Source organism: Zea mays, chromosome 8 (assembly GCF_902167145.1).
Source record: "Zea mays cultivar B73 chromosome 8, Zm-B73-REFERENCE-NAM-5.0, whole genome shotgun sequence".
NCBI classification, from domain to species: Eukaryota; Viridiplantae; Streptophyta; class Magnoliopsida; order Poales; family Poaceae; genus Zea; species Zea mays.
The window spans coordinates 154,943,862-154,961,043 of NC_050103.1; the positions used below are offsets into that span (position 1 = coordinate 154,943,862).

The 17,182-nt window shown below is 37.3% G+C and overlaps 1 protein-coding gene across 2 annotated transcripts; it reads left to right on the forward strand.

The window, feature by feature from the left end:
• The first annotated feature begins 7,360 nt into the window (after positions 1-7,360).
• LOC100193454 (uncharacterized) lies at positions 7,361-14,485 on the forward strand. 2 transcript variants are annotated; one of them, XM_008656148.3, is made up of 10 exons: positions 7,361-7,564; positions 7,665-7,802; positions 8,657-8,721; positions 8,933-9,016; positions 9,087-9,154; positions 10,075-10,527; positions 10,623-11,147; positions 12,093-12,305; positions 13,091-13,243; positions 13,750-14,485. In XM_008656148.3, the coding sequence occupies exons 4-10, from the start codon at positions 8,956-8,958 to the stop codon at positions 13,924-13,926; spliced, it is 1,650 nt and encodes a 549-aa protein (XP_008654370.1). In that variant the 5' UTR covers positions 7,361-7,564; positions 7,665-7,802; positions 8,657-8,721; positions 8,933-8,955; the 3' UTR covers positions 13,927-14,485. The 2 variants fall into 2 exon arrangements, with proteins under 2 accessions (XP_008654370.1, NP_001345661.1); NM_001358732.1 differs by having other exon boundaries at positions 7,431-7,564; positions 8,872-9,016; positions 13,750-14,464.
• Positions 14,486-17,182: the final 2,697 nt, after the last annotated feature.

Genomic DNA, 17,182 nt, shown 5'->3' on the forward strand with positions numbered 1-17,182 from the left:
ATCAGGCCTTTGCAGCTTATGCTGATGGTGGTTACCAGCCGAGTTTAAGAGTCTTGGAGGTACCCCTAATTATGGTCCCCGACAAAACTGCTCCATGATATATAACTTACTGTCGGTGTTAGAAACTCAATATTTAGCCTCTACTATGTCTCATATTTTTTTTGCTGGTGGACATTATCTTATATGCATTGAATCTAGAATCTTCTAATATGTCAATTATTCCTCCCTTAGATATAGTGTCAGTATCTTGAAACATCCGCTCCTCTTCAGCAGAGTGAGGTCCATATGCCCCATGTTCAGCAACAAAATGGTAATGCATAACAATATACCACAATATTCATCTCTGACTCCACCATTTACAATGAGTTTCCTTAAAAATGTTCGGCTTCAACATGCTTGCAAAGCCAGCAATCGAAAAACCATTATCATATTTTAGATTATTAGATAATTAGGCATTTTAGTTGCATTTTAATCTAAGAAAATAATAGTAAAAATGTGTGATAATAGAAAGATTCGCGTGCGATTTAACATGGTGAGCATGAACAAAAAAGTAACACGATTTCCAGGCACTGATAAGATAAATAACCTACTGCAGACATTGCTAGTTGATAGGGCTTTTTCGGTTTTCACAATAACTCGTTCGACTCAGCGGCGACACACGCACGTATAGCACGCCTTGACCTCTTTCTCAGCCACTCAAGGTACATAGATACGATTAACTATATAAACTATATAACCGCCGTCCCATCAATTATCTATACCATGCTGAAGAATTATACATAGTTTATTTAATATGGAATTTTAGAATTATACATAGTTTTCTCAACCACTTAAGGTAGATAAAACATGATCAACTATATAAACAATATACCTGTCCTATTAATTACCCATAAGGTGCTCAAGAATTACACATAATTTGTTTAATATGAATTTTTAGAATTATTAAATATTTTAAATAGATAAGACCAAGCGTATAAAAATACTAGTAGATGTGACGATCATATGGTACCATACGTGGCCGACGGGACAAGATATATTCCACGGCAATAAAAGGCAAAAAAGAAAAGAAATTGCTAAGGAAGATGCCCTGCCGTCGTTTTATCAACTCTTTTCCAAGAACAGGGAATTCTTTTATTTTGACAGAATGGAAAAGATGCCCTGGAAAAGGTAAATGTTTTTTTCCCTTCAGAGTCTAGGGCTATATTATATATCTGCGAGAACAAAGAACTGACAAAGTTTAAGAACGGATGGTCTCTGTGAGCCTTCCGGAAAACCAACGCGATAAGGAATTATGGACACTTCTAGCACCTCAATTTTCGTTCAGTAGATATCAAATCAGATGGGAGGTGAGGAAAAATAGCCTGATGCGCTTTGATTTTCTTCTGTGGTTTCTCTTATTTTCCCTTGCCCTTTCTCTTGGAATGCTTCCCATTGTACGTGTCTATTGTCTACTCACCACTTGCTGCCTTTTCTTGCGTAAAGGTGGCAAAGCGTCTCCTTTATAAATAATGGCAGTGTGGGTGGCCATTGCATATTGCTCCCATCTTTTTTTTCCTCACCTCACCGACTAGGGTATGTAAAACCTAGAGACTATAAATCCATTTTTAAAGTAAAAGACAACAACAAAGACAGTATGATACAACTCTAAATCTTTAAATTATAAATATAGTTTTCGTCTCTTGTATTTTTTATTTAACCCCCTAAAGACTTTTTAAGAGACAAGTTATTAAATGGGGAGGTCCGGAATCTAAAACATACTCACTCGTCGTTCCCACTTTTCAAGAAAATCAAACTTTTCTATTTTTGATTAAATATATAAAATTCAATATTAATATATATATTTAGTTTTATTAAATTAATCATCAAATGTATTTTTTACTATAAACTTATTTAGAGATGCAAATATTATTATTATTATTTTATAAATCTATTAAATCTTAAGAAAAAAATAAAAGATATATATTTTATAGTGATATTCTTTAGAAAGTAGTACAGAGTGACAACTATATGCAGAGATCCCTTCCCCTTTTTGGCAATTATTTCAGTTTACACGCTCATAAAATTTTAGATTTATTTATTTCCTATTATATATATATATATATATATTATTTTACAAACATAATACATACAGAGCAAACATTATACGAAAAGCAATAATAGGTATCGAAAATAGCTCTATGTTACACCTGTAACGATGTTCTCCGAACAATATCACTGCTTTGATATGATATTCAATATTATTAACTTTTCTATTTTAAAAAAATGTTTTAGCCTTTTATCTAAGTTTGAATTTTGTTTCCCTGATTTAAACACATATAATACATACCAAGAATTTAGACAATACACATGCAAACATATTAGAAGTTTGATGACTAAAAAACATTTAAAACGCTAGTTTCTTATATTATTCGTGACACGATGATACATTACTTATTATAAATAAGAAACTAAAACTTCAAATGTTTCTGGTCATCAACCCCCCATCATGGTATAATGCCCTAATTGTAGTCATTCTCAATTTTTAATCTTCTCGTATTTCTCCTACCACATAAAGTCTTTGTCGTGGTTGTAGTCTTTAATTGGATGTGCATATTTGTGCATGACAACGTCAAACATGTGTGCTATGATTCATGTTACATGCTTACTGGTGACCCATCAATTCTCGTTATATAATTACCAGTGACCCTATAGCTGCTATTGAATTTCTCTAACTCTCTAAGTTACTTGCAAGTGTAGAATTTATATAATAGTGTCCGTCAAGGTTGTTTCGACGCATTGAACTATATAATATATGATCGATTAAAAAAGTTGCAACTAACAACTAGCATGTTGCCATATTTGGTCTTGTTCTTCTCAGATCTCCTATCGATGAATTCGGGATCGTCGATATACATCTTCTAATCACTATACAAAAAATATGTGAGTCAATAGCCATTTAAACATGATTGTTTATGTAAAGGGATAAGTATTCACTTATAAGGTTAGTACACCCTCAAAGTCCTTGTATGACTCTTTTAGGTAATTTAAAGAGTCAAGTACAACGATAATTCCCCACTAGATAGACTATAAATACAATCTAGTGACCACTCGTGCACGTGCTGCACCATTCAAAAAAAGAAGTTTCAAATATTGAAATATGAAAGCCTTTTGACTTAACCAGAACAGTAGGGGCAAGGGGACACCCATTTTCCTCGATGGACTTCATGCATATATACACATACATTGCCGCCTGATACTTAAGGTTGTTGTGGATAGCTTTATGGGATTTATTCTCTATTCATCATTCAAGTTCTTAAGATCTTTATGATCATCTGAGTCTTGAAACATGTGTGTGAACACAAGGTTGACTTATCTCCTGTGATTCGAGTTGATGATGAGTGATTGTCAACATGGGTAATACTTTGGTGTAGTCGGTGGATTAATCGGAGTATGGAATTATGTGTTGTGCAACCATGTCTCTCAGCTTGCGGTGTGCAGGTGTGGAGCACAGGGATGGTGGTTGACGACAAAGGTGAAGGTTATGCGGGTTTGTGTCGATGGACCAAGGGAGCAGCGAAGAAAGAGTGTTGGGACTTGACCGAGGGACCAAATAAGCTGGGTGACTAGCCATGGTGGCTACTGCCTAGGAGACGCACCGACGCGAGGACGTGTGAAACAGATCATGTTGCTGACGCGACCGCGGACTAGCGAGACATGTGTCCAGGACGTGGGGGGGCGTATGCGGTACGTTACTCACGGAGGTTTGGTGGTTGAGTCTCAAAACCACCCTGCACTACGGATGGCGGGTTTCACTGAGTTTGGGCCTCAAAACTCGGTGGTGCAGTTTTGGAGGGAAACGAAGGCGGCACGCGGCGCCATCGTGAAGGGTGCGTCGAGGCGAAGCAACTTCGTGTGGATTATGTGGTTGTCAGATACATATTTTAGGAGTTGGTCCATTTTGCCCCAGTTGAGTGGATGTGCTCTATGTATCTAGGAGTAGTTTAGACTACTGAAATAGCCCCCTATAATATTGGTGGGAGGGCTGTTGTGTGCAACCATCTATTTATGCCATTCTCCTTTGACTTGAGTTTTTTGCTCTCAAGTTTCTATTCCCTAGAGTAGTCCTTAGCTTGGAGACCCGCAAGCGATTTGTAACTCCTCATCTGTGAACCTATGCTTTTGAGAGGAAGGGTGGCCGTAACCATTCACGGTCCAACGTTCGTCAAATCATGTGCTCAGTTTGTGGTTGCTATAATTTTTTATTTGAGTTTGTCTTCACTTTCTGCCCTTCTCTTCTCTCTTTGGATTTTGGGAGAATCATCGATTTTTTGAGTGCTCGTTTGTGTTGTGGGATTGCCTTGGGGTGAAGATCACTCTCTAGACCACCGCAATCACCAGGTTTGAGCAGTTTTTGGTCGTGATCTGAGATCACCTCATTTTGGTTCATCTGAGAAAACCCCAATCAAATGGAGATTTTGAATCAGTTTGCATGTTTGTGATTTGTTCTTGGTCAAATTTCACAAAACACCTTATTTCCCTCTGCACTTACTATTTGTGAAATTTGAGAGGATTCTATGCAGGTTGGAAGGCGCGACACTACCACCCACCTGCGTGGCACTGCCGCGGTCCGGCACTGACAGCCAGCAAAGCGACCCTGCTGCTTGATTTGTTCTACGTTTTGCTTTTGGTTTTTTTGTAGATAGTTGATGTTGTTCTTCTCTAGCATTTTGGTGTTGTCAATCGACATTGGATTGCTTTGCACAATGCTTCACTGCTTTAGGAGTACCGTGGGGTTTCAGGTTGAAGTTGGGATCAAGTCACAGTTCTCTCGAGTAGAGAAATTTTTGTGGCTCCCATTCACCCCACTCTGGTCCTCTCACCGGTCCTTCAATGTTAGGCATCTCTGATTAACGTGCACCAGAGGGCAGTAAGCAAGGTTTTTATTCAATTTCTTGTACACATGGTACTATATCCTGCAAGGGCAAATCATGAATTAGCTTATTTGTGTATATAGTGATGCAATAGAGCGAAATTCATAACTAACTTACATGCAAATAAGGTGAATTGTGGAATGTCTACATCCTTGCATCACAATAGCCTATGTATGTGATGGAAGTCTATGATGATTTTGATACATTTAGCCACATTCAAAAGAATCAAGATGCCCAAGAGGGAGGTAATTTGGGCTTCTCTGAAAATTATTGCATAAATAAAATTCTAATTGCAACTCCAACATCACTCGAGTGCCTAATATGTGATAAAGAGTTTTGCACCCTAGATTGTGACAAAGATGATGACTTTTAAAACGAACTTCTTTTAGAATGCAACTATTATCTTGATCCCTTTCTACCATAGTTTGTGGATGTCCTCCATGAGTGGCTCTAGGAACAACACATTCACACTCACCTACATAGAACATGTATGTTTTTATGATTTATAATCTATATTTATAAATGAAAACGATAAGAACATACTTTGCTAATAATTTAGATAGGTGACTACTATATACATATATTACATGTTTAAAAAAGCGAAAGGTAAGCTACAAGTGTACAGATGCTGTGACGTGCAAGAGTTTCGACAGCTCTGCTATAACATCGGTGTTATGGCACCAACAGAGGTTTTATAACTTTTAAGGAAAGCAAGATAGAGAGCGAGATGTAGATATAAACCTAAGTAGATGTCGTTTGACAAATGACACTAGATATTATTTATATAAATGTTGACACTCAACAAATATCTCTTCCTTTTGAAAAGTTCATAAAACATTTGGTATGAAAAGGTTTTACTTAAGCTCTGTACTACGGTTGCCTCTAAAGCTTTAGAGGCACTCTCCGCAGTGGGTACCGCTAAACGACATCCTACATTTAGAGACACGTCCTATTACCCCACATCTACGATGTTCTCTCTCTCACCCAATTTTTTTTATAAACTATGAATTAAACACATAATTAATATATACGTGCCATTTTAGACTATAACAAATACATATGTGAAAAATCTAATGTATAATATGTTATGAATATAGTGTATTATACACAGAGGATGAATTTAGAGGGAACTGTTACATGAATTAGACTTTAGGGGGAGATATAATAGTAAAAAGTACTTCCTTCGGCCCAAAATATTAGTCGTTTTAACTCTTACTTTTTATGTCTATATTCAAATAGATGAAGATAAACATAGACATATATATATATATATATAACATATACAATAAATATTATATGAACCTATTAATTAACTAAAACGAATTTTATTTTCGAACAGAGGGAGTAAGATTTAGCGAGATAGAATAGAGGTAGGGCTGGACGAAATGCTCGTGGCTTGCTGACTCGCTCGTTTCATGGTCAGCTCGGCTCGGCTCGGATCGGCTCGTTTGAATTTTGTCACGAGCTGAGCTGACATCCTAGCTCGGTTCGTTAACGAGCCGGCTTGGTTCGTTAACGAGCCAGCTCGCGAGCTAAACGAGCTACCATATTCCAGTAAAACGAAATTATATACATATCAGTTACATAATAATTGATAAACATGTTATATATATATGTGATGTGTCTATGCCCTATAAATTAAACTAATGATTAATGAACTATGCCTATGTGTTAATTTGGTCCATGCAAATATAATTATGGGTTAAACTGATGAACATGTATGTGAATTGTGAATTAATGAGTGATGAATTGTGCTAATTTGGTGTTATATTGACATGGTTTGTGAAACTATAAGTATAATTACTATTTTCTATTGTTAAATTAGTTTGAAATTAACTAAAAATAATTATTATATACATTCTATTTTTTTCTGCTCTGGCTCGCGAGCTAAACGAGCTAGCTCGAGCTCGTAAACGAGTCGAGCCGAGCTGACTCTGTAGCTCGTTACCTTAACGAGCTGGCTAGTTAGCTTAACGAGCCAGCTCGAACTCGGACGAGCCGAGCCGAGCTGGCTCGTTATCCACCCCTAAATAGAGGGAACCACTGAAAATACACTTAGCTTTGGCCTCCTGCTCTTGCAACAATAACAATCCTAAGAAGCAAAAAAAAAACGATTTATTTTGTTCTAACAATATTTCTCTTGAACTTTTTTTATAAACAGGACCCAAACAAGCAGTGAAGCAGGTTTATGTCACACGACTTACAGAGCTCTGGCCGTCTGGGATTTTCTCTCCCTACCAAAATATAATTCGTTTTAAACTAAATATACATTAATTAATTATTAATTTATAAATGTAATTTATATGCATATCTATATTTATTACGAAATAACTATATTTTAAAATAGAGTGAGTAAAATACAAAAGCCAAAAGGTGAGTAAAAAACCCGAAACAGATAGTCGAGCCCGAACGCTACAACTTCTTGCAAAGAAACCTGCAAGCAACCCACACTCGTCTCCATCTACAGGATCAAAAGTTTAAAACTGCAGAGACCAAAAATCGCCATCCACGCCAGGGAAACAAAAGCTTCCACCCAAACAAACTCCCCTCGCTGAAACTCGCCGCCGTCTCCTCGCCTTCCGCCTCAGCACAGGCCCCGTCGCGGTCTCCTAGGCCACGCTTCCGCCTCTCCTCGTCGGCTGCCCGCCTCCGCCGTACGGACCTCCTCCCTCACGGTTTCGTTCACCAGTTGTGACGCGCTCAACCCTGCGCCATGTCATGTCTAGCTGACGCCTCGTTTATCTCGCTCTGCAGCGGCGGCCGGAGCAGGCTAGGTTACCAGCGCCCCCCACTTCGCGGTCGAGCTGGAGGACACGCGTAGCAACGCCGGGTTCTTCTGCGGCGACCTGTGGTGTGGCCTCATGGAGCCCAAGGGCGAGTCAGGCCAGAAGCGTATCCTTCCTTCTCATTTCGCTCCCCGTGCGGTTTCTTTCTCTTCTCGTTCTTCTTACGCCGAGAGGTGGATCCATTGGATGGATTACTGGCGGTCATGCGTCTGCTATTGCTGCCTTCTGATTTGAAGTACTGGAGTTTGTGATTTCGTCGCTCCCGTTGCTACTCAACTCCATTTTTATCCTCCTATATAGAGCTTTCTTTTTTCTTGTAATCTGTCGTTTGGAAAATGAAACCGTCTTTGAATCTGGATTGCCCTTGGATCACAGTTTGCCAGAACTTATCTGCAGTTCTTTTACTCCTTTTCTTGAGCGGGCTGTGTAGAATTCTGATCAAAATTTTGATCCATTTTAAATTTAATTATGACAGTTGGCATCATTGAGCCTTTCCATTCCATCATGTTAGCGTCGCTATTGGCAGTTTAGTAATAATATGCTATTATTAGGTGCCCTTCATTATTGGGGTTTGAGAGATGGTGAGGGCTGAGCCAACTCCCATTTATTTGACAGGTGCACCAACAATACGGTGCCTGCACTGAAGGATTCCTGTATATTGGTTAGGTTAGCGTCGCACATTTCAGCCCTCAAATCTAGTTCAGTTGGAGTTCCTTGACCGCTTTTGCATTTGTGAAACAGAAACTAACTTTTTGGTACTTTAATCAAATGGCCTATGTGTTTTTTTACATCTATCCCTTTGATCCATCGATGAAGGACAATTATTAGCTGCATAATATCAGCATGATGCTATGTCTGTTGATCACTGTGCTGTGGTTGGCTGGCCACTCGTGGTGGCGGACAATGACCCTTAAAAGTATATATTCTGTTTGTACAAACCTTGACTTTTCTATCATCTAGCTATTGAAGAAGCAATCGACAGCTTGAAGACTGATGCTAGCATGAAGGCAAACAATGTCAACTTGGTGAGATTCTCATCCTACACAATCTACTAACTTGCTTATCTTAGCTTATAAGGAACACCTTTATTTCCTTCTTTGCCCTGTGGTTGGTTGGTTGGTTGTGCTATATGTATCTATCTTCTTCTTGATGCCTTTCATCTTCGACCCTTGTAGCCTGCTAAGAAAGACGCAAGTTCTTCTGATGCAGTATCTTGCATTTCCTCCGGCGATGCAGCTAGTACTGTGAAGGATAGAGAAATGAACCAAGAAACTTCTTTTGGCGACCAAGGGATGCATTACTATGGATATTATTATCCTGGTGGGTGGATTACGTTTTGATTTCTTTAAAAAAGAAGTCATTCATTATCTGACTTTATTGTTTAGTGCAGGTGCATACGGAGGATGGGATGAGAATGGCTACTTTGTTGGATATAATGGCCTAGAGGTGCACCCAGCAGTAAGTTATAATAATAGTGTACTTTACAAAGTGTCATATATGCCTTTCCTATTGTAGTCCCTAGTGGTCCTAACTAAAAACTGAAGGATGGTGCACTTTGTGCGTCTCTATGGTGGTACCAACAAGCTTTGCACCTGTTAGCTGTCATCTTTTCTTGAATTGTTTGGGAAAGTGTCCAACTATTTTAGTGTCACCCTTTATTGTGCTACACTGCTACTGTTATCCTTGTTCCAAAAATCTCTCTGCTGGATTTGTTAAACGATTTAATTGTCATCACCCTATATGGTGTCATGACCTCATGACTATTCCATTGTACTGCTTGAGTTAAACAAATCTGAATGACTGAAACTGAACGAGTACCTGTTTTTAGTGAGGATCAGTCGTTTTAGACTTTTAGTTGCATGTCTGCTTACAAGGAATTATAGTCAAGTTTTTATATACGCTTTCCAATCCTAATATTGAATGATGTCTTAATTATGGATGTTGTTTGAAGTACTCAATTTCAAAACTGGTGATTGAATTGTTGCCTTTTTTAGTTCCTTGTCATCTTTCTTTTCTGGCGCCATCATTTCCAGGATGAACTGTTCATTGACTCCGCAGCTGTTGAAGCTACTCCCTCCGTCCCAAAATGTTTGGTCGTTCTCACTTTTCGATGAGTCAAACATTTTAACTTTGAGCAAATATATATAAGAAAATATCAATATTTATAGTACATAATTAGTATCATTAGATAGATATTTGAATCTATTTTTGTAGTAAAATTATTTGGAGATATAAATGTTGCTAATTTTTTCTATAAATCTAGTCAAACTTGAGAAAGTTTGACTGGTACGAATACCATAGCGACAAACATTTTAGGACTGAGGGAGTATTAAATTACACAAGAACTTCTTTTATATATGCTTTATGATCCATTTCAGGTGGTTCAAGCTGACAATGGTTCATATCTGTGTTATCCTCTGGGGTATGAAAATGGATATGCTTCTTATATTCCGGTTGTTCCTGGAGGCATTGCCAGTGTGGATGGTCAGTATGTCAGCAAAGAACCATATTACTCCAGTGCACTTCCAATTCAGGATCCTAGCACACCTGGCATTTTTGCTCAGCCAATTGCATATGGAACTGAACTAGTACCTGCCTACTCATGGGACCCTTTTGTTCTTCTGGATGGGGTTCAGGGACATCCAGTTGGTGTGCATCATACAAATTATGCTCCAAGACCAAAATATTCTTCTAATAAGCATGTTGTTCCTTCTTTGAAAGCTTCCCACAGTGCAAAATCCACAGCAGATACTGTCAAAGGATCATCATCAGCTCTAGAAACTGTACCAAATGCTGCCAATAGCAGCACATCATCAAAGGGTGCAAATAAGGTACTTGAGAAGTCCTATAAAACATTGACCTTGCCAGCTTAGCCCTTGCTTCATAAAGGTAGGAAACTTACTTCACATGCTTGTTCTCATGCTAGGCACCTGGTGCTTCCATAACAAAAGGATATCTTCCATCTAGCAAGTTTGTGATGCACAGTAATAACCAAGCAAAAAGCAGTGTTTATCAAAGCAAAGGCATCAATCTGAAAGAAAGTGGTAGAAGCTGGCACAGCAGTGAGAAGCTTAAAGCGAGAAGTAAGCTAAATGGACATGGCGATTCTGAATCTAATGAGAACAACCACACTGATAACTCGAAATATAGTTTGAGCTCTCAATCTGATGTTGTTGGATTGTCAAGTGTAGGGGATGCTAACGCCAGCATACCTTCACCTGTCGTAATAAGAAAAACTGCATACAATCTTTCAGATTTTGTTACAAAGTATGAGCAAGCTCTATTCTTTGTAATTAAGTCCTACAGTGAAGATGATATTCACAAGAGTATTAAGTACAATGTTTGGGCAAGTACTCCTAATGGAAATAAAAGGCTTGACAATGCCTATAGGCTTGCACAGGAAAGGATGGCAGAAAAAGGAACCAAATGTCCTGTTTTCCTTTTCTTCTCAGTAAGTTACATGCTACTGTTTGTTCTTAGAGAATTATTTTTCTCATGAGCATGACCTTGAATCTCATAGTAGTATGCCCCCGTGATATCCAAACATTTGTTCTTATTCCATGTATCTAACTGTTGTTTGAGCACTTATGGTCCGTTTGGATGCGAGAATCGGTACCGATTCTCTCCAGAATCACTAAAAACACTTTCAAATGGCCAATGATTCCTGATTCTAGGTAGAAACTTCTGTAGCGACCCTCTCTTTTTGCGCTAGAGATTATAATCACCTCAAGAGTAGTTTGAGTGATTCGGTTTCTAGATCCCTCAGTGATTGTTTTTTCTACTTATCTTTTCTAGTGCAATAAGATAAAATGAATTATATTTTGGTTGTTATTTTCCCATAAAAATAATAATTTTTTTGAGGTATATATTTATTTATTTATATGATTGTTTTATAAAAACATTTATTTGGGATACATAATCTAGCCTAACATTCAAACGGTTTCACGAAGTGGTCTTGATTCAGCACATGAAACGTTTCTCTAGAGAATCTGGAACTAAAACATTTCTATGAGAGTCGAGATCCCTACCAAACGGACCTTAGTTTCGCGTGGAAAGTGCATAATAGGGAGTGTGGTTATTTCTAATTTATTGTGTTCTTTCTAATTTATCTATTTATTTTAAAGTGACATGCCATTTGGTTTCTGTGTTCCATGGAACTTTAGAATTGTGTCCTAGTAATCATTACAGCCGTCTAAACATGATGCACTAGTTTGTAGGTAGAACATGTCAACCTTTGTTTCAACTGTTTGATAGCATAGCGTTGTCTTGTTTTCTTTGTACTTTCTTTCACATTTGTAGCAAGTTGAATTGCATCAAAGTGGCCCTTTTATGGAAAGGGTTGCATTATTATCTTTATTTTGACCTTTACCTGTTGATTGTAAACTATGATGGTCAGGTTAATGCAAGTGGTCAGTTCTGTGGCGTGGCTGAGATGGTTGGCCCAGTAGATTTCAACAGGAACATGAACTTCTGGCAACAGGACAAGTGGAATGGTTTCTTCTCTGTAAAATGGCACATTATTAAGGATGTTCCCAATCCACAATTTCGCCATATAATTTTGGAGAATAATGAGAATAAACCTGTGACAAACAGCAGGGACACGCAAGAGGTATTCCTTCCAATACCTAGCAAGAGTGTCTGTGGTATTTTTTACAGCAAGAGGTTGAGCTTTCTAAGTTAATTCTCATTTCATGGCAATATGTGAGGAAATCTGTCTATGCATAACATTCCATGCTATTGCCCATTTGATTCTCCTTGCTGTTTAAACAACCAATCCTATTTGTGCTCTGTGTGATTAATGAATCTTCCATGATCTGAATGATTCTCTTGATCCTTCTATTTTGCATGAAACAATGCCAACAACTCTATAAGCATCGGAACCTCTTAGGTTCTTGTTTATTGTGTTCTTCAGGTTCCTCTGTTTTACTAGTCAGTCAGAGCCTGTTTGGAAGTAAAGTATTTTTTATAGTTTCTAGGCAATACCATGAATTTTAGTAACACCATAGTATTTTATGTCATAGGGTGTTTGGTTGCATTCCTGAAAATTAAGTTTTCAAAACCATAGTATTCTAGATACCATGATATTTTTGAGTATTGGAAACTCTACTTCAACCCAAAGTTTTCATGGCATAGCTAGCTTTTGACTAATATCATAGTTTACAATGTTGTATCCAAACAATGTTTATCAAAACTATGGTATTTTTAGAGCTAGCCAAAACCACGGTATTGACATGACAATTGTAAAGTATAGTATTGTAAAACCATGGTCTTGAGAAACATTGTTGCCAAACAGTCCCTTAGTGTTCCATTCTTGTCTAAATACACTTTTCTTGTACTACAAAGATGATATTTTGGTTTAATTCAACCACTAATTGTGTATGATTTCAAATCCAGGTCAAATTTTCACAAGGTACAGAGATGTTGAACATTTTCAAGAACTTCACGTGTAAAGCATCAATACTGGATGACTTTGACTTCTACGAAAATCGGCAGAAAGTAATGCAGGATAGAAGAGGCAAGCCACTTACATCGTTTGGTCACCCATTGGTATGAAATAATGAACTGAATAGTCTGAATTCCTATTCTCTAATGACAATATTATTTGCTGCTATTGTTTCTTCATTATATTTATGGATCATAATCATATAATGCAAATAGTTTTATTTGCTGTAAATGGCAGTGGTATGTTTCTTGGTTTATGATAGTGGAAGTTTATGAGCATTTCAATCAAGACCTAAAACTACTTGTAGGAATAGAAATAATACAATTGACCAAAATAGATAATGAGGATCATCTCCATATCATTTTGTATTTCTTGACAAATGTAATCTGTTTGACTATTCTAAGTGCCTTTTTTTCCTGGGTAAAGAAGAACTTGTCATTTTGAATCTTGGGTCTAGTAAATTTTCTATAATTTAAATGAGTCGAGTGACTTTTGGTGACAGCAGATTTTAGTTGCACATATTAATAATTGCTAATAATAGTAATCTGTCATTTATATTATCATTGACAAATAGTGATCATTTGCTCGTTGATTTTCATCTTCTTTGCAGCCAAAAGCTGAAAAAACTGCAGAAGTTAAAAGGCAAACACAATTGATAAGTGCCACGGAAGTTGGTAGAGCCGATACAACCAAGGAAAATGAGGAGAAGAGCAGCAGTGTTCCAGAAATACTCAACGCAGCATGTAGTAACAAGGAGAAACCCAACAAAATCGCAACAGACGGATGATGCCTTGGCTAGTTGACTGGGAAAATGAGATAGCTTCTGGAACGGACTTCAACTTGAATTCCTGAAATCATAAGTTCGATGTGCGCAATGTCAAGAAACCACAATTGGTCATGGGTTCTCTTGCATTTTCTCATGGAAGTGAAGAAACGAAAAAAGTGAAGCAACGGAACTGTCTTCCCACGAGAAATGTTCAATGACTGGGAAAAAGGTTCTAGGACGCATTTAGGTTGAGGCCCCTGGTGCTAAGGCATTAGAGCGCCCTCCTTGTCTGTTTTTCCCCCATATTGGAGGGTCGTTTCTTTTCTTTTGTCGTGCCCCTTTTTCCCCTCTTCTTTTGCCTATTATTCTGCAGCTGAGATTTTGGGAAGCAGTTTGCACTTAGGTCCAAAGAAAGGGAATGTCTGTTGCTTTGTGGGTTGTCCTCTAGGATGTGGTAGGTGTTGACTGTTTTTTAGAATCTGTGCACGTTCTAGAAACTGACAGAAAAAAAGAGAAAAAAGGATTGTGAGGGATTAGAAATAAAAAGGATCTTAAAAAGATACATGGTATCTTATGTTTACTGCTTCTTCCATTATCAAGAAAACTAACAATGGGTCTAGATGCTTTCAATAGTAAGACTATATTTATATAAAGTTCAATTAAATTAACTATTTTTTATATAATTTTAGCAAGATTGACTAAGTTATACCATAATAACTAAACTTTTCTATAATTAAATTAGATTGACTATTTTTATTAGAATTGAACTAAGTTGGCTAATTTTGCTAAATTAACATTTAGATAGAATAGAGCTAAGAGCATCTCCAATAGCTCCCTAGAAAATGACTCCTCAAAATCAGTTTTAAGGGTCATCTAAAAAATTAGTGGGGTAGATTTTAATCCTTTCTCCAACAGATTCCTTAAAACGGCATATTGTTTCTGGGGAGCCTAAAACCTTCCTCATTTGTAGCTACAAATGAGGGAGTTTTAAGGGCTATGAAAAAGTTAGGAGCGTTTTAGGGGAACTGTTGAAGACACGTTTTTGTGTTTTTCCCAAAAAACTTGATTTAGCAGAGACTTCTGGGAAGCTCTTAGAGATGCTATAAGTTGGCTATTTTTAGCTAGAATTTAACTAAAATAGCTAATTTTTATTAGAATTGAGCTAAGATGGAATATGTGATTACCTTAGGTCCAAGCATCGGCAAAGAACCCTATTGCGAAGGTGGTGGTGGTTGTGGCATATGGAATACGGGAAAAACATTGTTTATCCTATTTGTTGCAAAAATTGTCTGTGAATGGAATAGATAAAACACTATTAACTATGTTAAATGCTAAAAATATTAATAGAAGATCAGTTGAACGTAGTTAAAACATCGCCCGCTGTTGTGCTATGCAGTTAAAAAAATACTCCTCATGCTGCCAATCATAGACCTGATGCAGCCAATCATACTCTTGCATTGCCTCTCTTGCTCATTGTGCAACCTTATTGCTACTTGAATCTAAAGCAACTTCTCTTGTGCCATGGTTCATCGACTGCTAATTCTAGAGCTTTACGATGAGAACACTATCTTTTAAGCTCTCACATGTTTATAGTCAATCACTCCATTAGACATGAAGTACCTACCATACAAATAATTTAGATATCAATATCATACTTGTATTATAGAATTTTGGAAAATATAGTATCATATCATGTGTGGCTCTTTCCACCTATACTAATGTGCATATCCATGAGTCTCCACCTTCACTAGCATGCACAATAGAATGATCAATTGGTAGTGCTCGCCAATTGTAATTCTCTCCAAATCGAGTGATCATTTTCTGATCATATTGTGTTAGTAGTATAAATAAATCAGGCAAGGTAAAAATGAAATTTGATACAATAAATATAAAGTAAGGACAAGGACAACTCACAAGACGATCTGTGCATGACCGATCGCACGACTGCTTTGGGTTTGAAGAGTATGTTTCATGATGTCTAGGAATGTAAACCTCATATCGCTTGGTGCTACTCCGGTGGTAGCTAACTTACCATACATTTAGCTTTGTGGAGAGCAATTAATAATTTTTCCATTATCATTTATGGTATTTGCTAATTTGTCATCGGGCTCACAAATCATAGATACATATGGTCCCCAAGTCATAGACACATGATTGCATAATAGCATAGAGCCAAATTGAGAGTGGCAAAATAGCACTTTTATGGATATGATCGTCAGTGCCATAAGAGTACTTCAGATCATTGCCATGGTTTTATCTATATTTTTCAGATAAATCCTAGAACTCTTTTGAAACACAAAGTTACAAAGAGCATGTCAAGCCTCCGCACAGTTCACTATCATATTTACAGATATATTTGTTTACAATTAGATCAATATTATAATGAGAGTATCTTAGACAATAAAAACATCTAGATGCCTAGTTGGTTTTAGCAATTAATGCCAATATAATAATGTTATGATTAACATATGTTTTGCAGCTATATGATAAGGTAAGTCACATAATGCAGGAAAATGGGCTTAAAAGTTTACGTACCTCAGTTAGTGGAGATTGATGTACGTATCAAAATAAACGATTCAAAAAAGTTAAGGACCAACTAGTTTAAGTGTCAAAGTAGTCATTGAATACTTAGTATAATGATAAGACCTTTATTTTCTTTTAGCCATACTATAAAAAAGATATTAGATGGGTAATTTGACCTAGTCGAGTCTAATAAGACGCGTTGGTGTACAATTAAATAAAATAGTGCTAGGTAACCCATGGGAGCTCAAAAAAAAATTGGAGTGAAACAAAAAAGCATGCAAACAACCTAATTTTACAAAACTCTACGACACCTACATGTCCGTTGTATATCGGTTGTGTTGCACCATAAAGGGCATACAAAGAGATCAAAACCCTAGCCCTATGCACTGGTTAGTCACCGGATATGTATTGTGTGGCATTGGATGTTACATCGGACATGGCATCCAAAGAAGGTGTTTTATATGCATAGTCACTTGTTACTCACCGGACTTGTCTAGGCCATGGCAGCGCACCCAGTGAGTATTGATCCCTCATGCACACGTCATGAACGTCCTCAGGAAACTAGAATGGCATATCTTGAGGTGGACTATCACTGTGAATGAATACGTTGCCATATTACTAGTGAACGACGATACATGTGCATGAGAAAAAACATAATTAACTGGTGTACTATCAGTTGTGGGTTTTTCTAGATTACTATCGGACCCATAAATAATAGACATAGATAATTACAAAGTCATAGACACGGATTGAC